Here is a 21,949-nt window from a genome sequence, read left to right as displayed (position 1 = left end):
AAAACTGTCTTTTCCAATGAAAACATTTAAACAAATATTACCTCTGCTCGGATGGGTGGCATGATGTGGGATCACCTCTGCTTTTGGATCTCGCTACTTTCAAGCACAAGCATCGCAGTCACCAGAGCAAAACTCTTGCCTGTTTTACAGCATCCATTAGGAAGACGCTGTCTGCTAGGCAGAGGAAGCGTTCGTTCTCAAATCAGTGTACACGACTTTGGACCCCTTCCTGTCCCTTCTTCCTCTGTTTTCATTATGCACATGGACCATCGTCTCTCACTGGATCACGGTGAGCTGGGAAGTTGCTGTGTGTCATCGGTGAGATCACTGATGGCTGTGGACTTCCTAGGTCACGCAGAGGTTACAGAAACATCACACGTGATGTGAAATTTCACATTACACCAAGAGTTCCAGTGTCAAAGTCACACATGCCCAACATGCCTGTAACATCTGGGTCAGAAACAATAAAACATCGACGCTATCCCTCAGATCAGTGGGTTGGAACATCTGTTTCCTTTCAGTATTCCCCAAGAACAACCGCAGGTCACACTTCTCCAGCAAACTTCTCACCAGTGGTCATGATGAACACACAAGTGACTGTGTTTGTCTCTTGAGCCCAGATCATTGTGGGGAGCAATCAGTTCCACCTGCTGGGATTTGACTCATGACTGTTAAAAGCTGTCTTCAGGTCGCACCTAGTCACAGGACGTGATACCAATTCATCTGAAAGAGCAATGACCTAAGGATCATTTTCTGTCCACGTGACCACCAAGAACATGGCTGCAGCAACTGCACCAGCCTCACATGTACTAATCAGAGCCCCATCTCATAGAAGCCCTGCTGTCAACACCAGAAATGCCTTCCCCTCTGACTCTGTCTGAAATGTTTTCATAGAAAGCATCATCCAAAACTTTCATAATTTTATAACTCCTCAGGGAACCACTTCAGTTTTCTCCTGAACTCCTGACCTGCTTTATTAGTTTTTGATGCAATTAAAATATGAAATAGATGTGTGTGTGTGTGTGTGTGTGTGTGTGAGCTTGCAAGCACATGCATAAGGACTTGTACGTATGTGTACTTGGGGTTGGTGTGGGGACGCACATTTGTAGAGAGCAGAGGACACTCTCATTCCTCAGGCACTGCCCAACTTTTTTCCCCACTGGCCTGGAACTCACCATATGTAGACTTGGCTGGCTGGTCAGTGATCCCGGGGTCTGCCTGTCTCCACCTCCCAGCATTGGGATTACAGGCATGTGCCACGCCCTGCCTTTTCATTGCTCTGTTTCACAGGCTAAAGATATTCCAGAACCTCCTGGTTCAAGAGCCAATTTAGTTGTCATTGTTACCAGATTCCTGAGGGACGCAGTCAGAAGCTTTCCGACAACAATGCCTTCCTCGTTTCTTCAGACTTGAAGTGGTTCATTAGACGTCGTTAAGTAACTCACGCTTCTCTATTAGGCCAAAGACTTCCAGCTCATCTCTCCACTTCCATTTTCCTACAGCTTCCAGATGCTTTTATAATTTTTCGGTCTCCACAGAAAGTACTTTCTCTTCACACAGTTTGTGGACTTCTTTCCAGTCTTTTGTAACGTATTTGGTCAGGAGCGGCAGATCTTTCACTAGAGGGCTAAGAGATCGTTGAGAGATCTTCCATTTCTTGGTCTGTATTTTATAACTGCGGGAGCAAAGACCACACTAACTTTTTAGTGTGTGTGTTTGGGGGTCAAAAGACAGCTTTGGGGACTCAGTTCTTTCTTTCCCCCATCCTTGCCTGCCCTGTCTGGTGTGCACAGAAATGGCTTTCCCAGTGGAGTATGAAGATCTGAATTCGGTCCTCAGCTCTCATGTAAAACCAGGTGTGGTGACCCGTGCTTATAAGCTCAGTGCTGGAGTCAGGGGCAGAAACCAGAGGATTCTGATGGCTTACTGGACCCCGAGTTTAGCCAAAATGGCAAGCTCCATGTTTGGAGTGAGATCCTGTCTCAAAAAAGAAAATGGAGCCAGGTGTGGAGACAGGCCTTTAATCTCAGCCCCCGGGGAATTGGAGGCAGATGGATGGATCTCTTTGAGTTTGAAGCTAGCCTGGTCTACATAGTGAGTTCTAGGATTGCCAGGGCTATGTAGAGGTAGAGACCCTGTCTCAAAACTATTTGTCTGTCTGTCTGTCTGTCTGTCTGTCTATCTATCTGTAGTAGTTTGGATGTAATTGGTCCCATAAGCACATAGGGAATGGCCCTGCTGGGGTATGGCCTTGTTAAAGAAAGTGGGTCACTGTAGAGGCAGACTTTGAGGTCCCATATTGGCTCAAGCCACACCCAGTGTCTCAGTTCACTTCCTGTTGCTTGCTGATCAAGATGTAGGACACTCAGCTCCAGCACCTTGTCTGCCTACATGCTACCATGTCCCACTATTGATGCTAATGGACTAAACTTGTGAACTGTAAGCCTCCTCATTAAATGCTTTCCTTCATAAGAATTGCTGTGGAGCCGGGCGGTGGTGGCGCACGCCTTTAATGACTCAGGAGGCAGAGGCAGGCGGATCTCTGGGAGTTTGAGGCCAGCCTGGTCTACGAGAGCTAGTTCCAGGACAGGCACCAAAGCTACAGAGAAACCCTGTCTCGAAACACCAAAAAAAAAAAAAAAAAAAAAAAAGAATTGCTGTGGTTATGGTGTCTCTTCACAGCAATAGAAACCCTAACTAAGATACTAACCAACTGACTAACCAACTAACTAACTAGAAAACTAACAAACACCACCAACAAAAAGAAAGTGGAGACGGGGCTGGAGAGTTGGCTTAGCCATCCTTGTAAAGGAGTCAAGTTCAGTTCCCAGCACCCACATCAGGTACCCACAACTGACTGCAATGGTAGTTACAGGTGATCTAACTTTCTCATCTGGCCTCATTGGGCACCAGCACCCTTGTGGTACATAGGAACTCAGGCAGGCGCATGTGTGTGCATATGCACACGTGTGTGCACACGTACACACATACATAAATAAAAATGGGTAAAATAAGGTGAAGAGCAATAGAGGAAGACACTTGATGTCAACCTCTGGCCTCTACATAAACCCAAATGTATACAACACACACACACACACACACACACACACACACGGAAGAGTCACAAACAGCTAGTGATAGCATGTCATTTAATCACAACTCTCCTATGAAGTTATCAGCTCCATTTTCCAGTGGAGAAATCCTGGGGCACAAAGAAGTTAACTGGCGAGCCCATGGTGCTGGGTCAGGGCTTCCACCCAGTCTGGCTCCCGAGCGGGCCTCGACCTCTCCTGCCAGCTCCTTTATGGACATGGATTAAGGAGGCGCTGTTGACTGTGGCAGTGCCTGTGATATCCAGGCTTATGAGACACCGATGAGAAGGGAGGGTGACAGTGACAGAGTATTAACTGCCAGCACTGTCGTCAGCAGCATTCAGTCCCAGGAAGGAGAGTCTATCTCTTTCAGGGCAGGACAGACACAGTGTGGTCAGAGGTGACAGGCAGAGAGAAGAGGGTGCTGATGAACACAGTCCATCTCAGTGCGCATGTCTCTGAGCCGACACCTCACAAACACCGGCTGGCAGGAAATCCTATCACATGCGTTTTCAATCAGCTGCATTTGAAGTCCATCTAGTGGGAGCATGGATGATGGAGGCACTCCGGCTCAGGTGCTGCTAGCCAGTCCCATAGAGGTTGCGTGTAGGCTACCAGTGTCCATGGGATAGCTCTTCACTCTCCAGGGCCCTCTCGTCTTAGACTGGCAAACACGTGCTGAGGGGCAAGTCCCTGCTGATGGGTGAAAATTCAACATCAGCCATCGGGAAACAGAATGAGGAGGATCAGAATGTGGGGTCTCTGGCTCCAGCTTCTGGAATCTCTTGAAACAGTGAGTTCAGGTGATAAGAGTCTCGTTGGGACTCTTGACCACATACATGGCTCCTTCCCAGAAACCATAGTGCTCTTCCATTGCTTCAAGAGTGCCAGGCTCCTTTCTCCTGGGGTTGCTGAGAGTCAGAAGAAACATATAACATGCTCATCCCCGCCCCACGTTGGGGTGCCCCATGGCCACAGATCTCAGGCGATCTGGCTTTTCTTCTGAGGAAGCAGGCTGCCTGGTCCTTGGAACTCATGCTTTCTGCGAGGCAGTATTTCACAGGCTGTTTTCTAAGCTGCCACCCCGCCCCTCTCCATCCCTTTCTGACTGGTACTTCCTCATTTCTAAACCCACACTTCACGGCCCTTTTAGCCACCATCACCATGCGCTGTTCTTCCTTCCTCTGAACCTCGCTGTCTCCTGGAGGGCTCTGTTTCTGAGGAACTCTGAGAAGCCCGGCATCCTTTGCCTGGAGAACTCACGGGAAATTCAAATCTCTTGCTGGGATGTTATTTCTCACAAATCTCACAGTAGCTTGCGATGTTAAAGGTCACGACCCTGTACTGGAAATGGCAGAAAAGGCTTCAGCTATACCACAGCATGCTCTAGAGAGCCCTGCAGACCTGATGTTCTATCACTCCAGATTTCTTTTTTTTTTTTTTTTTTTTTTTTTTTATTTATTTATTTATTTATGCATGCAATATTCTTTCTGTGTGTATGCCTGAAGGCCAGACGAGGGCACCATTACAGATGGTTGTGAGCCACCATGTGGTTGCTGGGAATTGAACTCAGGACCTTTGGAAGAGCAGGCAATGCTCTTAACCGCTGAGCCATCTCTCCAGCCCCTCCAGATTTCTTTTTAAAATATTTATTTTGATGGTTTTAAATGTGTATGTATGTGTGTCTGCTTGGATTATGTGCACTTGAGTGCTGGTGCCCTAGGAGGTCATCGGCATTGAGTCCCCTGGAGCTGGAGTTAAAAACAGCCGTGAGCCCCTTGATGTGGGTGTTGAGAACCAAACTCTGGTCCTCTGGAAGAGCAACAACTGCTGTGAACTGCAGAGACATCTCTCCAGCCCCTCTAGATAATTAAAAAAAAAAAACTTTATGGCACATAAAACAGACCATTCTGGTTATATGTATTTAAAACAATCCTAGTTCCCTCTCCCTCCCATCCTCCCACTCCTCCCACCTTCTCCCCACCCCACTCTTTTTTTTTTTTATGGTGCTAGGAACTGAACTTAGGGTTTCATAAATGATGGACAGGTGATCTACCTCTGATCCACCTCCCTGCCCAGATTAAAAAAACAAAACAAAACAAAACACAAAGCCACACCCCAAAAAGCAAGAAAAGTAAAACAGCCTCCTAGGCCTGCCTTTTGAGGCTCACGTGAGTCCATTTCTTTCTAGAATGACAAAAATGGTTGGTGTTTAAAATGGTCAGCAGGTGAGAGTTTTTTGTTCATTGGTTATGTAAAAAAATGTAAAATAGTCAAACTATTTCTTTGAAAATGTTTGTGAGAAGCTGAGTATGTGAAACACACAGGAAGGAGATGGTTCGTTGGGTAAAGTGCTTGCAGGTGTGGTGGTTTAGATGTGGTGCCCCCCACAGGCTCATATATTTGAAGGCTTAGTCACCAGGGAGTGGCACTATTTGAAAGGATTAGAAGGATTAGGAGGTGTGGTCTTGTTGGAGGAAGTGTGTCATTGGGTGGACTTTGAGCTTTCGAAAGCCCGTGTTAGACTCACCCCTCACCTCTTGGCCTGCGAATCAGGGTATTTAGCTCTCAGCTGCTGCTCCTGCACCATGCATGTCACCATATTCCCTGACATGATGACAATGGACTAAGCCTCTGAAACTGTAAGCAAGCCCCTAATCAATGCTTTCTTTTATAGGAGTTGCCGTGGTCATAGTGTTTCTTCACAGCGATAGTGACTAAGACACAGGGCAAGAGTAAGAATCTGAATTCGGATCTTCACCTGCCACTTGTACCATACTTGTAACCTCAGTCCTGGGTGTGTGTGGTTTGGAGACAGTTGGATCTCCTGAGTTTCACGGCCAGCCAGTCTAGCCAATCACTGAGCTCCAGGTTCAGTGACAGACTCTGTCTCAGAAAATACGGTGGAAATTGGGCATACACACACAGAGAGACACACACAAACACAAGACACACACACACAGATAGACATACACACATACACGAATAAATAAATAAACACACACAAGGAAGCCTGGAATAATGGTTTGTGTCTGTAATCGCAGTACTTTAAAGGCTGAGACAGGAGGATTGTCATTGTCATAAGTCTGAGGCCAGCGTGGGTTACATTATGAGTTTTAGGTCAGCCTATCCTACATAGTGAGACTCTGTCTCAGAAAAACAAAACCAAAAACGACCCAATGAGTCCTGAGAGATGGCTCTGTAGTTAAGAGCACACACTGCTCTTACAGTTGACCTGAGATCAGTTCCTAGCAGGCATGGTAGGCAGCTCATAGTTACCTGTAAACATGTGTTGTGGAATATTCCTGTACACTGTGTGAAGATGTGATTGGTTTAATAAAGAGCTAAATGGCCAATAGCTCGGCAGGAAGTACAGCAGTGACTTCTGGACAGGAGAGCTCTGGGAAGAAGAAAGGTGGAGTCGTCAGCCAGATGGAGAGGAAGTGCTATGGCCAGTACAGAGTAAAGGTCACTGAGCCATGTAAACGAGTGCAGAAGAAAAGATATGCATTAATTTAAGTTATAAGAGCTAGTAGGACAAGCCTAAGCTATAGGCCAAACTTTTATAATTAGTAATAAGTCTCTGTGTCATTTCTTGTGAGCTGGTGGCCCAAAGAAAAATTCATCTATAAACACACACACACACACACACACAATTTTAGAATAAAATCTTCAAAAAGTTCAAAATGAAAATAAAATTCATTTAATAAAAATTAAAGAATCAAATCAAATTAAATACACAAAGGCCAGGAGGATGGTTCGGTAGACAAAAGTAATCTGCTGCCAAGCCCAGCAACCTGAGTTCGATTCCTGGAACCCACGCGGTGTAAGGAGAGGACCAACCCCTGCACGTTGTCTTCTGACCTCCACATGCCCATGGCTTGCCTCTCCCCAACCAAAATAAACAAATAACTGTAAAAACCCAAACCAAACCCAACAGGAAAGGGTGCTGCTTAACAGCTGGTGGTAGAGGGAAGCCCCCAGACCTGGTTTCTCCATCCCTTGGTACCAGAGGAAAGTCCTGGCACTAGGATTCTGTTGAACGTGTTTCGAAAGTTTCATGTAGGAGGCCAGCTGGCTGTGGCCCACAGAGATTCTGTGGCTGGTGAGTTAGCTTCCCCGGGAAGTCTATAGATCTTTCTCCATACAAACACTCCAGGATGCTTGTCCAGGAAAGCGGCTGGAAGTGGGAGGAGCGGGAGGGGGCAGCAGAGACTGAAGGGACTGTGTTTCTTATTTTCTTTCCTCATCCCCAGACACCTAACTTCAGCCCAAGTGAAAGAGGTCTGGGAGGGGACTTGCAGGGCATAGAAAAGGATGCAAGTCTTGAGTTGGCAAGGGGTTGGATTTGAAAAAAGATTAATTAACTAATTTCTTTGTTTTGTTTGTTTGTTTGGTTGGTTGGTTGATTTTTTGAGACAGGGTTTCCTCTGTAGCTTTGGAGCCTATCCTGGAACTAGTTCTTGAAGACCAGGTTGGCCTTGAACTCACAGAGATCTGTGCGCCACCACCACCTGGCTTGACTAATTACTTTGTGTTTGTGGGAACAGAGGTCAGAAGACAGCTTGAGGAATCAGTTCTCCCTACCACCTGGTGGACTCCGAGGACAGAACTCAAGCTGACAGCTTTGATAGCAGGGGTATCTTCCTAGAGCACCACCTCCATGGCCTTCAGGCGTCATGTCTAAAAGGTGGGAGGAAAGGGAAGTGAGACAAAGGTGAGGGTAGAGGCACCTTGAAAAGAGAGATGGACCTGGACTGAGTTTCAGTCTTTCTTTAGTTTGGGGGGCAACTTCTGGTAATTTTTCCGGCCTCAGTTTCCCTTGAAGGTTTCTTTGCTCAGCAGTGACTAGCATAGGTGCAGGCAGGCCGTGGGAAGGGACAGTGTGGTATAAGACAGCACACACACTTGGAGTTGATTTAGCCAACCCAGTGCAGACAGCATCTGAGCATCTCAAAGTCCCTCTGGGTCTTAGATTCTTCTCTAGGAAGGCTGTCTGGCGCAAGGTAATCTGAGCCCCAGGGTACACTAAAGGCATTCATAGTGATCTGGGGCTGTGTTTAGGGAACTGGGGAAGGGGCAGGTGTTTGGCTCCAGGGTACCTGGAACTGGAGGCTTCGGAGCGCAACTGGAACTATTCTACGGATTTTGGCTTCTTGTTGTTTGAGACAGAATCTTTTTATGTGGCCCAGGTCAGAAATCTCGGTCTTCCTATGTCAACCTTTTGATGGGATTACAGATATGTTCTACTTCTCCCAACTGGTAATCTTTATTTTTATTTTATTATTTTACTTTATTTATGTAACCCAGGCTGGCTTTAGACTCACTACAAAGCTGAGGATGACTTCCTGTTTCTGATTTTCCTGCCTCCCCTTCCTGTGTGCTGGGATTACAAGCAGGTGTCACCGTAGTGTTTGGTTTTATGTGGCGTTGTGAATCGAACCTAGGGCTTTGTGTATTGGTAAGCACGCTACCAATTGTGCTGTAGTCTAAAGATCCAGCTCAACACAGGTGTGTGGTAGACAGACTTTTGGGGGTTGTTTTTCTGAATATCGTTGACTTTCATTTTTTTCTTTTAGATCTTCTTGAACGGCTGGTTCTCACCTCCCATTCCCTTCCTTCCCTTCTTTCTGTTTTTTGAACTATGATCTGGCTATATAACCTAGACGGGCCTCAAGCTCACCATCCCTGTGTTCCTGTCTTGAGTGTCAGGATGCCAGGTAGGCATCATCCTGCCCTTCCTACTGTCACCTCCACCCCATGTTTCTTTTTCATATACATGAGACTGTAATATAAATTATTCAACTATACACATTAAAATCAGGTATGCCTGTCCTCCAATCCCAGATCACACAGCTAATCATTTGAGTGACCTTGGCCAAGTTATTTGTGTGTGTGTGTCCCCAGTATACTAATAGTATCTACCTTTTAGGATTATGGAAGATTTAATGAGATAGTATAGGAATAGAATCCAGTAGTACCTGGTGCATGGTAAGCAACATACACACACACACACACACACACACACACACACACACACACACGCGCGCTCCTGTGGCGCCTAATGAGTTAGAGACCGAGCAAACATTAGATCTTGAGGTTTCTAATCTCTAGCCTCCGGACTTTGCCATATCTCTGTTTCTTACCCGGATCCCCCCGGGGCACAAATGTGCAATACTTGCTAAAAGAACAACTGCGGGTGGAGGGTGGATCTAGGGAGTTGAAGTCTGTGGAGTTCCCGAATGCCTGCCCTGGACAATGCAGGGTTTGGCCCTGTGGGTTGGGAGTGTGGGGACAACAGGGCTGGCTGGACCAGCTGTTGCCTCAGGGCTCCATGCCTGGCCAGTTGAGCCTCTAGGGCAGAGACTGGGGCTCTCAGCTTAAAAGCTCTTGGCTTCAAAGGAATGTGTAGTGGGCTGCCTCTGCTCAGGAGGGGCTAAAAAAAGCCTCAGTCACCCTGGACTATGTGTGAGGGTTATCAACGGCTCAGGTCAGCTCATCTCTCTCTGACCACTCTGGCGCTTAGGAGAGGGTCTGTTTTCCTGCCCCCTCTCTGGTTTCCACCAATTGGCAGGAAAGAATCCATCTGCTCCAGAGGTGCAGGCTGTGAGGAGTGAGGTGTGTGTATGGGGAGGGGGAGTGGAGAGGGAACTGGTGGCCCCTAACTGGTGACAATGCTGAGATGTCAGCTGCACCCTGCTGCTGTTTCTTCCTTTTATAGCCTGCAGCCGTTGCCCTCGCTCTCACCCAGCCCCTCTGTGGGGGCTCCTGCCCAGGATAAAAGCAGAGGGAGGCCTTCCAGTCTTCCCTCTTCTCTCTCAGGGGCTACCTCTCCTCTTTTGCTTCCTTTTTAGGTCCCACCTCCACTGGAGCTCCCAAGACAACATGCCTCCCAAGAAACCTGAACCTAAGAAGGAGGCTGCCAAGCCAGCCGCCGCTGCTCCAGCCCCTGCCCCAGCTCCTGAGCCTGCCAAGGACTCTGCCTTTGACCCCAAGAGTGTGAAGGTGAGTGAATCTCGGCCCATCAGGTATGGGTAGAGAGAGCACCGGCTCCTATTCTCTCTGTTGCTGAGGGATCTGTTTCTCTCAGGCCAGACAGACGTGAGGACCATGGCATCCGTGCCCTATGTCATAGCTCCAAGGGCCAGTAAAACCAGAACTAGACTCAGAGGCTTTCTGTTTGAACAACAGGGCGTTGCTCTGTGCACAGGTGTCAGGCCACTCCTGATTAGTGGAGCAGAATCCAAGATGGTGGTAGATGCAACTAGCCAGCTTTTGTAAAACATTGTGTGGGGGAACGACGGTGAAGCAAAAATCAGCCTTTACCTAAAGTGGGAGATGATTATATCTTTTACAATCTATTATTTTATTCTCTCTGTGGGAGTGTTTTACCCACATGTATGTCTGTGTAACACATGTACTCAGTGCCTACGGCCAGAAGAGGGTGTTGGGTCCTGAAGAACTGGAGTTACAGATTGTGAGATGCCATGTGGGTGGTGACGACCAAACCTTGGTCCTCTGGAAAAACAGCGAGTGCTCTTAACCATTAAATTATTCTTCTAGCCCCGAGAGGTGGAGTATGTTTATGAAAAATAGACACATAATAGCAACCAGTGGTATAGCTGGAGTGGGGTGTGAGCAGCCAGTGGGGCCCTCTAGTGTGCCGGAGCGTGGGAACCTTCACCATAAATACACAGTTGGAAAGAGGCAGAGAAGACAGGAGCAGCCTAGGGCCTTACACTGGTGGGCCACTCTTTCATGGGCACAGGCTGACGGGCTCACTCCTGCCTGAGACTCCTCTACCCTGGGTAGGAAGCTGAGCCTTCTTTCTTTAGTCTTTCATCTTGCTCCCTTCATCTGGCTGGTAATGGCCCTCCGCCCCTCCCTGGAACTGGTATGAGCCCCTGTTGACTGACTGTCATTTTAGGCCTCCCAGCCATCTGTCCCAGCTGCTGAAGGAATGAACCAGGAAGGGTTGGGCCTGGGAAGGAGGGGGCCTGAGCTTCCAGAGAGGAGCAGTTTGAAGACTTGGCACTGGGCTGGGAGCCGTCAAGTGGCTCCTGGAACGAAGAGCTATTAATATCAGGTCTGGAGTGGGGGGCCCCCTAGGGGATCTCACAGGACAAGGCTGGGGGGAGATGAGAAGTACAGAACAAGGTTCTGTGACACACAGGCAGAGAACCTGAACCCAAGGCTCTAGTTGTGTGGGCTTCTATAGTCTTCTGAGGATCGAACTCACATCGGAGACTTCAGACAGTCCTTTATCGAGGGAGTCAAGACCCTGTTAGCCCTCCCAGGGGGTTAGCAGGATTGACTTGTCAAAGGGATGAAGGAAGTTGCTCCATGCCTAGACTTGGTTGCGTGACTCCTTGTGGGGAAACTGAGAGTAGTGGAAGCCCCCCATAGTACCTGGGGGCTTTCTGCATCATCTGTCTTCCCTAAAGCTGAGCATCTGTGCCCCCAGGAGCCCCCCTTGCCTTTATTTCTGATTTGTCAGATTAAACTCCATATTTGGTGCCTGTTGTCTGGACAGCTTCCCAGTGGCATCAAATGAGCTCTCCCCCCATTTCAGCTGTCACTCCCCTCCACTCAGGGAGCCAATCCCCGCTCACACATATATTGCCCAGTTCCTTTGTTTATAAGATCCCTTGACTGCAATGAGAGCAGAGACAAACCTGAGCCCATGGTGTCATGATAACCATGTGGTCAGGCTGAGTGCATCTGTGTGTGTGTGTGTGTGTGTGTGTGTGTGTGTGTGTGTGTGTGTGTCTAGTCCTGGGACAGAAAGCATCACAAAGCAAGGCAAGCTCCCTCTCCCCTGCAGGGTTAGTGTAGACCTCGCTTTGCCCCATTGACCTCCGCACTTGGCAAGACCACTCTCGGCTGTGGTCTCCTGACTGAACCCCTGTGGTGTCAGTTCTGGAAGAAGAGGTGGGGCGTGGCCTGGTGGCACGTGAAATGCCTCAGGGGTGGCACCCAGCACCACTAGGGAATGGAAGGCCAGGGCAGGGCAGAGTGGGAAAAGACACTGAACTGTCATCCAAAACTGTTAAAACGATCACTCACGCTCAGTCACCTCAGTTCAGTTTCCAGAACTTCCCACCTGGGCACAACCATGTGTGCTGGGGGATGGGCACCCCAAATCCATTTCTTCATTCAACACGCTATTTTTTTCCTTTTTTAAAGAAATATTTATTTATTTATTATGTATACAATATTCTGTCTGTGTGTATGCCTGCAGGCCAGAAGAGGGCACCAGACCTCATTACAGATGGTTGTGAGCTACCATGTGGTTGCTGGGAATTGAACACAGGACCTTCGGAAGAGCGGGCAATGCTCTTAACCTCTGAGCCATCTCTCCAGCCCTCAACACGCTATTTTTGAGTACCTACTATATACCAAACACTTTAGTGATAATAAAAGTCTCGACCCCCGTGTGTGTGTGTGGGGGATAGGGACCTGGTTTTATTGAGATAGGCACAGACAGGCAGTAACAAAGAACCCAGGATCTCACTAGAGTGCCTGAGAGGAAGACGGTGTGGGATGGGGGAAGGGAAGGCTTCAGTCAGTGAGGTGGGAGGGGGTTCCAGAATGAACAGTAGTGAGCACCCAAAGCCAGAGGAAGCACATCTAGTCAGGGCATTGTGAACTAGGGGGGTGCTGGGGGTGACAGGGAGAGCGGCTTGTCCATGGCTGTCTAGGGTGAGAAGGAAGTTGCTGTAGACACAAAGGAACTGTAACACGGGTCACTGTAGGCTCTGGGACTACAGTGTAGGTAGCTAACTTCTCTTTTGTTTCCTCTTGACGGTGATTTCTTGTTAAGATTCATTTATGTGTATGACTCTCTTGTCCACATGTATGTATGTATACCGTGTGCGTGTCTGTTGCCCTTGGAGTCCCGAAGGCAGCATTGGAACCCCTGGAACTGGAGTTTCAGATGGTGTGAGCCACCATGTAGTGCTAGGAACTGAATTTGGCTCCTCTCGAAGGGCAGCGATGGCTCTTAATTGTAGAACCATTTTGCCAGCTCCACCCCTTCTCCCTTCCCTTCTCGATTCTGAGAGAGCCATGAAGGGTGCACTATGTCATAGATTTCCAGCTTTGGCCCGTTCATCAGGAGACTGGCTTACACTCGGTCCGGTGTCCTTCCCTCTTCAGCAGTGGCCTGCTGGAGGTGATCCTCCCCTTTGGAAGCCATCAGCATTCCCTGCCCTCACTCCTGTGTTTCTTTCCCTACAGATAGACTTCAGTGCCGACCAGATCGAAGGTGAGTGTTGAAGACTCCGTGTTCTCTTGCGTTTTCCAGAGAAGGAGTAGGGGTCCTTGTGGCAACCCTCTTGTCACCCCAGCAGGCCCACCAGGCCCAGTCCTGGGCGCTTTAAGTGGATCAAGTCACTTCATTCTTCAAACGATCCTGTGAGGTATAGCACCTATCACTGCTGCTGTTTCACAGGTAGTAAAAATGAGGCTCAGAGACTTTGGGTGTCTTGTCCATTCTCACGGGGCCAGCAGTGGTGGGTCCAGGATGTGAATCTGGGTATCTTACTCTAGACCTTTGATTTTAGCTGTCCTTGCAGAGTGGTTGAGATACAGTTGATGCTGCCGCCTTTACCCCACCCCCTCGATCCCCCCACCCCAATCTGTGAGGATATTTGGAAGCCCTTCTCTCTGTTCTTGATACTGGAAATACTCCTGAGCTAATGGGCTCTCCCTCCTTCATCATGAAGAAACTCTGCGACATGTCTACCTTCCCTGGTGGCGGGGCCAGGAGTGACTTGTGGGTACTTGGTCCATCTGTGGTCTCTGTTACCAACTCTTTCATTTTTCAACATAGACAATTGAGGTTTTCCCAATCTTATATAAATCGTCAGTCAATGCAAGTTTAGGATAAATCTCAAGGGGCTGGAGAGATGGCTCAGTGGTTAGAAGTGTGCACTGTTCTTGCAGAGGACCTGAGTTCATTTCCCAGAGCAGTTTACAACCACCTGTAACCCATATGGACCCCACACCCTCGCAATTAAAAAAGATAACCTTTAAAAAAAGAGAGAGAGAGAAATCTTGGGATTTCTCACACAAGGATGTACTTGCATAATCAGAGAGACCTTCATGCTGTCTCCATGTAGGGGGCATTAGCATCTTTTCTCCAGTGGTCTCCCTAGCACTGGGTGAAAGATGTCTGCCTTTGCGTGGTAAGGGTAATGATAGCTCCTGGCAGTTTTCCTCTGAGAAAGCCGTATCAGTTCCTCACACACAGAACATGAGAACCGGCACATGCGTTTCGAGGCTGGTGACAGGAGTCTGTTTCTGTTATAGGCCATGGAGTCTCACTGTAGGTGATAATTTTGTAGACGCCATGGAATTCTTAGTGCTTTCTAGTTAAACGCATGCATCTGTAGGTACTTCAACCCCACGGCACCAGCGAGGACTGGAAACTCACTCAATAATTAGCGCCTCGTTTCCCACGGGAATCATCGTGGTGGAAGCTCGCCAAGACAGCTGCTTGAGTTCTGCTCTCCCGGGGTAGCTCTCTGTAAATTTAAACACTCTCTCTCTGAAGCCCCTTCTCTTCCCGGGGGGTTACAAAGGTTTCTTCTTTAGGTTTCATCCCTGTTGTCTCTTCATTTGCTTTTTGGTGAAGCTGTAGCTAGGGAGTGATTTTCTTCCTGCCTGCCTTCCTCTTTCTTTCCCTCCCTCCCTCCCTCCCTCCCTCCCTCCCTCCCTCCCTCCCTCCCTCCTTCCCTCCCTCCTTTCCCCACCTCTCTCTTAAGACAGGGTCTTAATTAACTCAGCCTGGCTGCAAATTCCCTTTTAACTGACAATAGCTCCACACTTCTGATTCTCCCGCCTCCACCTCCCAAGTGCTGGGGTTCTAAGTGTGTATGACCACACCTGGTTTATGTGGTGCTGGGATTGAACCCAGGACTTCGCCCCTGCTAGGCAAGCTCTCTCCTGCCTGAGCCACATCCCCAAGCCCCAGCTGATGGTTTGGTTGTGTTACAGTGAAAAGGGCATTCTTGGGGAAGCAGGAGACTGCTTTATTGTCGCCAGTTCTTCCACGATGAGCCATACGATGTTTGCCCTCCCCCGCCTCGTCTTCCTGGTTCGTTTTATTTATGTGTGCTTACATATGCCCTCATGGAGGTCAGAAGCAGACATCAGATCTCTTGGAGCTGGATTTACAGGCTTTTGTGAGCTGCCCGATGTGGGTGTTGGGTTTTAAATTGTGTCTGACAGATTTAAGCACTCTTAACCACGGAGCCATCTCTCTAGCCCAGGCGTCTCTTCTATAAAACCTAATTTTCTATTATTCAAAGCGAGGCTATTTGGTTCTTTCCAGTTCAGAAGTCTTGTGATAATTCAGCATCTTGTCTACATCCATCCTCCATCTCTCTGGAGCTAGTTACCACATTTTTCTAAGCTTTGCATTTTCTGGGAGCTATGGCTCCAATTTCCTTATACCTCCTCCCACAGAGAAACCAGCTTCCAACTGTTGACTTCTTCTCTGACCCCTTGCCAGATCTGCACAACCTTTTAGAACAGGGCTTCCACCATGGGGCTCTTTGTCTCAGGGGGCAGCTGCCTCATTACTGCAGTGTGCTGTCCCTTGATAGGGTTGTTCCTGCCCCAATGGCTCTGTTATTCCTAGTAGTAATTCCAAGCATTAAATCTTTCATGTGGTCACTGGGATCCCCAGCAGGAAGAGTTGTAAGTAAGTCTGAGGTACTCTGCTTTGACGGTGGAATAATTTGTAAGTAATTCATATGCAGCCTTTAGGGAAGCAAGCAGTTCTAAGTACCTGGAAAGGATTGAGGTGGCCACCCGTCCCTCGTCCCTCTACAGTAGCTCGCTGTTGAGCTGCTTTACCCCCGCAGGAACCAGCTTCCAGCTGTTGACTCTGCTCTGATTTCCCCTGCCAGATTTGCATAGTCTTCTAGAACAGTGCTTCTGCCATGGGATGCTTTGCTGCCCCGTTAGCTACCACAGTGTGCTGTCACTTGAGGTTGTCTGCTTCTTTGTCAAAGGCCTGAGGTGACTTCAGGGCCCCTACCAGTTCACATTATTCTAATAAAGTAACCAAATCCAGATAGATGGAGAATTAGCTAGACACGGTGCCACATCTCTGTAATCCTGGCATTTGGGAGGCGGAGGCAGGAGGATCAGAGGTACCAGGTTATCCTCTGCTACCTAGCACATTTGGGGTCAGCCTGGGCTACATGAGACCTGATGAACAAGCTGATGAAGAAGTAAGGCTGTTTACAAAGGGCCCAGGGGTGTCTTAATTTGGCCTTTCCCCTTAGGTGCCTGTTCAGTGTGTCAGGTCTCTTTTTTACTGAGTTAGCGCCAGAGGCAGGAGACATGGGAGCCACCTTGGTCTGTTCTCTACCCCTGTTAGCCACACACTTGGCACACTTTCTGATCCCACCAGTCATATATGCAGGTGAACACTGTGTCCTCTATTTTTTTTAAATATTTATTTATTTATTATGTATACAACATTCTGCCTCGATGTATGCCCGTACGCCAGAGCAGGGCGCCAGATCTCAGTACAGATAGTTGTGAGCCACCATGTGGTCGCTGGGAATTGAACTCAGGACCTCTGGAAGAGCAGCCAGTGCTCTTAACCTCTGAGCCATCTCTCCAGCCCCACTGTGTCCTCTCTTACAGCTAAGAACCAGAGGACCCACAGAAGTGTCATTTTACCAAAACCCACCGGTAGATCAGCGGCAGGCCTGGTGTGATCTGACTGTGGCCCCAAAGTCACCTTGACTGACTCTTGCAGTTGGGAACAAGCAGTACTGATAATAGCTGACTTTTGAAAAGGTCTTATCACTTCATAAGCTGTCTCAGCGTCCTGTCACCTTCCAGGACACTCACAGTGACAGGGATAGTGGGCGGAGCTGGAGGGAACTGAGACTGGCCTGGCTTTTTCCTGCTCTTCTAGGCAGAGCCAAACTGAAAATCAGGGAAACCTTCCTGGCAGGCATAAGCGACTTGCCTCTACCAGGGGAAGGATGTGGGGTGTGGAGAAGCAGGGAACTGGCCAATTCTCTAACTGACCGGGAGAAGGGAGCCAGAGACCAGTGCTTGGATAAGTCATGGGGTTCCCAGGTGAGCTTGCTTGTCAGAAGATGGGGTTAAAGCAGCTTCAAGAACAGCCTGGAACAGTGGCTTAAGGGAACTGCTACATTCTTTAACTACTCCAGTGAGCAAGTCACAGCCGCTGCCTTCTCTCGGGGCAGGAGGCCGTAGCTGCGTGTCTCTCTACAGAGTTCAAAGAGGCCTTTTCGTTGTTTGACCGGACTCCAACTGGAGAGATGAAGATCACCTATGGGCAGTGTGGGGACGTGCTACGGGCCCTGGGCCAGAACCCCACCAACGCAGAGGTGCTGCGTCTTTTGGGCAAACCCAAGCCTGAAGGTTAGTGTGGGATTAATGTCTAAGTATTCCAGCGCCAATACCGAATGGTCTAATAACTGGAACCAGTGCAGAGTTACATGGATACATTTTTTCCCTCCAATTCTGTTGGCTTATCTCCGTGACTCTGCCTGTCATGGACGGTGTGTCTCACCCTAAGCCCTAGGTGATGTCAGGGGTGGGAAGGCCCCTTGGCCTCTCCTCCCCAGAGCATCTACTTGAGTGGTGTTCTCTGTCTGCCCATGCAGAGATGAGTTCCAAGACTCTGGATTTCGAGATGTTCCTGCCCATCCTGCAGCACATCTCCCGCAACAAGGAGCAGGGCACCTATGAGGACTTCGTGGAGGGGCTGCGGGTCTTTGACAAGGAAAGCAACGGCACGGTGATGGGGGCGGAGCTCCGACACGTCCTTGCTACTCTGGGTATGTCAGCTGGGCAGGGACCAAAACCGCCTGAAAGTAGCTGAAGTATAAGAGGGGCCAAGTGGCATAGGATGGGGCTTATCTAAGGGTCCCTGTATCTGGCAAATTCTAATCCAGGGCCTGTTTCCCTGGCCTCTGTGGGAAACCCCTGCCCATCTACCCCAGGATGTGGGTTTGCCTAGCAAGCACCAGGGGTGGGAGAGAAGAGTTGGCAGACCAGGGGTTACTCCTGAGGCCTGCTGTGGACTCAAGCTTTCTTCCCTTCGCCACTGGTGCTGGGCCCTGAGAGACTTGAGCCGTACCTTCCCGAACCTTTGCCAAGGCTTGGCATTAGACTTTTCTCAGATCCGGGGGACTCTAAGCCTTTTGAGTGTTTCTGTCTTTTCCTTCCCCTTCTCTGCCCCTTGTCATTACAACTCCGTTCCCACACCCCCAGGGGAGAAGATGAGCGAGGCGGAGGTGGAGCAGCTGTTGTCTGGGCAGGAGGATGCCAATGGCTGCATCAATTATGAAGGTATGGTTCTTTTTGGCTTCCCAGGGTGCCCAGGGTAAGAGGGGGGTGTGGGATGGGATTGGCCAGCCCAGAGGCTGCAGATGTGCATCTCCCATGGGCTGTGGCAAATTCTCACTGGGAGCTGTTTTTTTTTTCCATCTTGGGAGTGAATATCTGATATAACAGCAGGGGCGTTAAAAAAATATATATATATATTATTGTTGTTGTGTGTGTATATATGTATGATATAAATGTTGGTATGGGCACACATGTGTGTTCAGAGGTCAGAAGATAATTTTCAGGAATCAATACTTCCTTCTGCCATTGGTTCCAAGGGACTAGACTCAGGTCATTAGGCTTCTGTGACAATCCATCCATCTTATTGGCCCAGGACCTTGTGATAAGCCATGTGTGTGACTTTGATCAAGTCACTTGCTGTCTCTGAGCCTCAAATGGGGGGAGGGGCATGCTGACAATTTTGTAAGTTGTGGGACTCTATGGTGATGATGTCGTTCATGTCATCTGTCTAATGTCAGCACAGAGGGGACATCTAGCAGAGTTTAGGTCTTTCCCCTCTTCTGTCCTCTCCACGACCCTCCAGTAAGAGCATTACCACCTACAGAAAGGGCATGGCAAGGTTGGAAGGGTGGTGGTGGGGGACAGGAAGCTGCGGAGAGGAGGGCGGAGCTCCGAGGGACACTTTGTATGACTGATTCTCGATTTCTTTCCTAGCCTTTGTCAAGCACATCATGTCTGGATAGAGCAGATTTCTCAAGGGTGAGTTCTGCCTCTTCCTCAAGGTCCTTTCTATGTCACAAGGCTCAGAAGTCTTCTGTGCCAGGTCTGTGGAGCCAAGATAGGAGGGCGGCCTGGGGCTCCCAGCTTAGTGCTGGTTCTAGCCCATTCCTCTCCTGCCCAGCCCCCTGCCCCTGGTCTTTTGCCTTGTCTTAGTTAGCGGTTCTATTGCTGTAGAAAACACCACAACCAGATGCAACTTGGGGAAGAGGGTTTATTCAGCTTGCAACTCTCAGGTCACACTCCATCACTGTGGGAGCCAGGGCAGGAGCTTGGTGGGCAGGAACCTGAAGGCAGGGCCTGAAGCAGGGGCCATGGAGGCTGCTTACTGGCTTGCTCCTCATGGCTTGCTTGTCCTGCTTTCTTACATAGTTTAGGGGTGTCCAGGGGTGTCCAGAGTGGCACTTCCCCTAGTGGACTGGGACTTCCCACAATTATTAATCAAAACAAAAAACAAAATAAAACAAAACAAAAAAACAAACCAAACAACAAAAAACAACCCCTACAAACTCACCTACAGGCAATTTGATAGAGGCATTTTCTTGACTGAGGTTCTTTTTCTCAAACAACTCATGCAGGCAAAACAACATCAGCAAAACCCAAAACAAAAAAGCCAAACAGGACATGGCTTGTTTTGATCTTTGCTGTTCTGCCCCTTGCCTCTCCCTAGGTCTCTGAGGCCTGGGCCCAGCACAGGTTCTTGGGGTATGACACCCCAAGTGACTTATGTCCTTTACTTCAGTCCCTTGGTGTAGGGCCCTCCCCATGGTGTGGGGCTGTGAAAGGGCATGGGGTGTGGCAGGGTGACAATCTCTCTTCATCTAGCACGTTTGTTCTTCAGGTGCTTGGTCCTGGGTGAGAGAGCGAGAGACCCGTGATGGCTGTCACAGAGTCTTGGACTCACGCCACACCGCAGCTCCACAACCTCTCAGACCTACGGCCTTCCCTGTGAATAAACAGCCTAGCACCGAGTCTCACCAATCCCTCGACTGCTTTTTAAAACCCATCGATGGAGTCCATTTGTGTGCGCGTGTGTGATAATGTCACCGAGGCCTCGTGTTCTTGAGAAAAGGGTTGGATCTGGGATCAGGGGGACAAGGACGAAAGGTAATAGCATCAGACACGGGAGCAAGAGGCCCTTGAGGGGCCTGCAGCTTGAGGCCCCAGGGGTCTCACCCCCCTCCAAAGCTCCTTCTCTACTTTGTCACCCTTAAGTCGAAAGTGGGAAAAGGAACACCTGGGGCTGTCAGTCTCCCTTACGGGGTCCTTGCTTCTTCTGCTCCTTTGAATCATATCAAACACGGAAACACACACTTGTGATCACCATGGTAGAGAGGCAGGAGGATCAGACCATGGTGAGTTACATAGCGAGTTTGAGGCCAGTCTGGGCTACATGGAGCCATGGGCTACATACAGCCTGCTTTAAAAAAAAAGTGTTAGCTCAACACTTGCTTAGTATGTGTAATTACATTAGATCCCCTTTAAAAAATGTGATTAAACATCTAGAATACAGACTTTAGCAGGATAGCCATTTTTAATCAATTCAGTTGTTGTCTTAATTAGGGTGTCTATTGCCGTGAAGAGCCCATGACCACAGCAACTCTTATAAAGAGAAACATTAAATGGGGTGACTTACAGTTTCAGGGGTCTAGTGCATTATCATCAAGGTGGCACATGGCGGCAAGCAGGCAGACATGGTGCTGGAACTGAGAGTCAGTCCTACATCTGACTCTCAGGCAACAGGAAGTGGTCTGTCTCACTTTGTATGCCTTGAACATATATGAAACCTCAAAGGCCACCTCCACAGTGACACATTTCCTCCAATAAGACCACACCTCCTAACAGTGCCACTCCCAATAGGCTTAGGGGCCAATCACATTCAAATGACTGCAGCAATGTTAAGAACCTTTGCACTGTGGGCCTGGAGGGATGACTCGTGGTCCAGAGTGCTTGCTGCTCATCCTGGGGACTCCAGATTTAGTTCCTGGCATCCATATCAGACGTTCACACCCACTTGTAACTCCAGCTCCAGGGGATCCAATACCGTCTTCTGATCTCTCTCTCTCTCTCTCTCTCTCTCTCTCTCTCTCTCTCTCTCACACACACACACACACACACACACACACACACAGATCTTTGTGAGTCAGGCTAGTCTGGCCTACATAGTGAGTGATAGGACAACCAGGGGTTTATAGAGAGACCTGTTTGAAAAATGAAACAAAACAACCCCCCCAAAACCCTAGCATGCCCCAACCATAAAAGGAAAAAAAGGAAACAAATCTTTAAAATCTTTAGAAACAATAACAATAACAACTCCGACAACAGATGGATGCGCACTCATTCTTCTCTGTCCCAGCGGGGTCCAGGACACTGGCGTTGCTATTCTGCTCAAACCCACAGGAACTCAAGCCGCTGTTATACTGTCTCCTCACATGTGAGCTGTCCTGGAGATCTAAGGTGGCTGCCGCTTCTGGGTCATCTTGTCCACTGAGGAGCGTTCAGGACATTTCCTATACAGTTGACCAATACATGCCCTTTGTGGTGTTGGGGGTTTAGCCATGTGAAGACAGAAGAAACTCCTGTCCTTTAACTCCAATGGGGAGACATAAGGAAGGCTCTGGCCGCAGGGCCAATTCTATGGATTCACGGGAAGTGATGGGCCACAGGGCAGCTGCCGTGGGGAAGGAAGAACGGCTGAGTGTGGCCGAGCTCTCTGCCTCCCCAGGACCTAA

General features: G+C 48.9%; 1 protein-coding gene, 1 long non-coding RNA gene and 1 pseudogene across 2 annotated transcripts; 2 read left to right on the top strand and 1 right to left on the bottom strand.

The window, feature by feature from the left end:
* Positions 1-391: 391 nt before the first annotated feature.
* Positions 392-1,056, bottom strand: LOC142831542 (RNA-binding protein RO60 pseudogene; annotated as a pseudogene).
* An 8,501-nt stretch (positions 1,057-9,557) lies between these two features.
* Positions 9,558-13,359, top strand: LOC142831773 (uncharacterized). The gene is made up of 3 exons (XR_012907072.1): positions 9,558-9,710; positions 9,947-10,097; positions 13,332-13,359. It is a non-coding gene; the product is annotated as an uncharacterized LOC142831773 (long non-coding RNA).
* Positions 13,360-16,966: 3,607 nt separating this feature from the next.
* Myl4 (myosin light chain 4) lies at positions 16,967-20,188 on the top strand. Its single transcript, XM_075942161.1, has 6 exons — positions 16,967-17,201; positions 17,361-17,510; positions 17,756-17,929; positions 18,366-18,443; positions 19,155-19,199; positions 20,059-20,188. Exons 1-5 carry the CDS (start codon positions 17,189-17,191, stop codon positions 19,181-19,183), a joined length of 444 nt encoding a protein of 147 aa, XP_075798276.1. The 5' UTR covers positions 16,967-17,188; the 3' UTR covers positions 19,184-19,199; positions 20,059-20,188.
* Positions 20,189-21,949: the final 1,761 nt, after the last annotated feature.

Source organism: Microtus pennsylvanicus, chromosome 11, assembly GCF_037038515.1.
Source record: "Microtus pennsylvanicus isolate mMicPen1 chromosome 11, mMicPen1.hap1, whole genome shotgun sequence".
NCBI lineage: Eukaryota > Metazoa > Chordata > Mammalia > Rodentia > Cricetidae > Microtus > Microtus pennsylvanicus.
This window is presented reverse-complemented; position numbering and strand designations above follow the sequence as displayed.

What these genes read in the sequence shown, in the direction of transcription:
- Myl4 (XM_075942161.1), top strand. An exon ending in ACACGTCCTTGCTACTCTGG is followed by an intron (nt 17,930 to 18,365) that starts GTATGTCAGCTG and finishes CCACACCCCCAG; the next exon opens with GGGAGAAGATGAGCGAGGCG. An exon ending in TGGCTGCATCAATTATGAAG is followed by an intron (nt 18,444 to 19,154) that starts GTATGGTTCTTT and finishes TTTCTTTCCTAG; the next exon opens with CCTTTGTCAAGCACATCATG.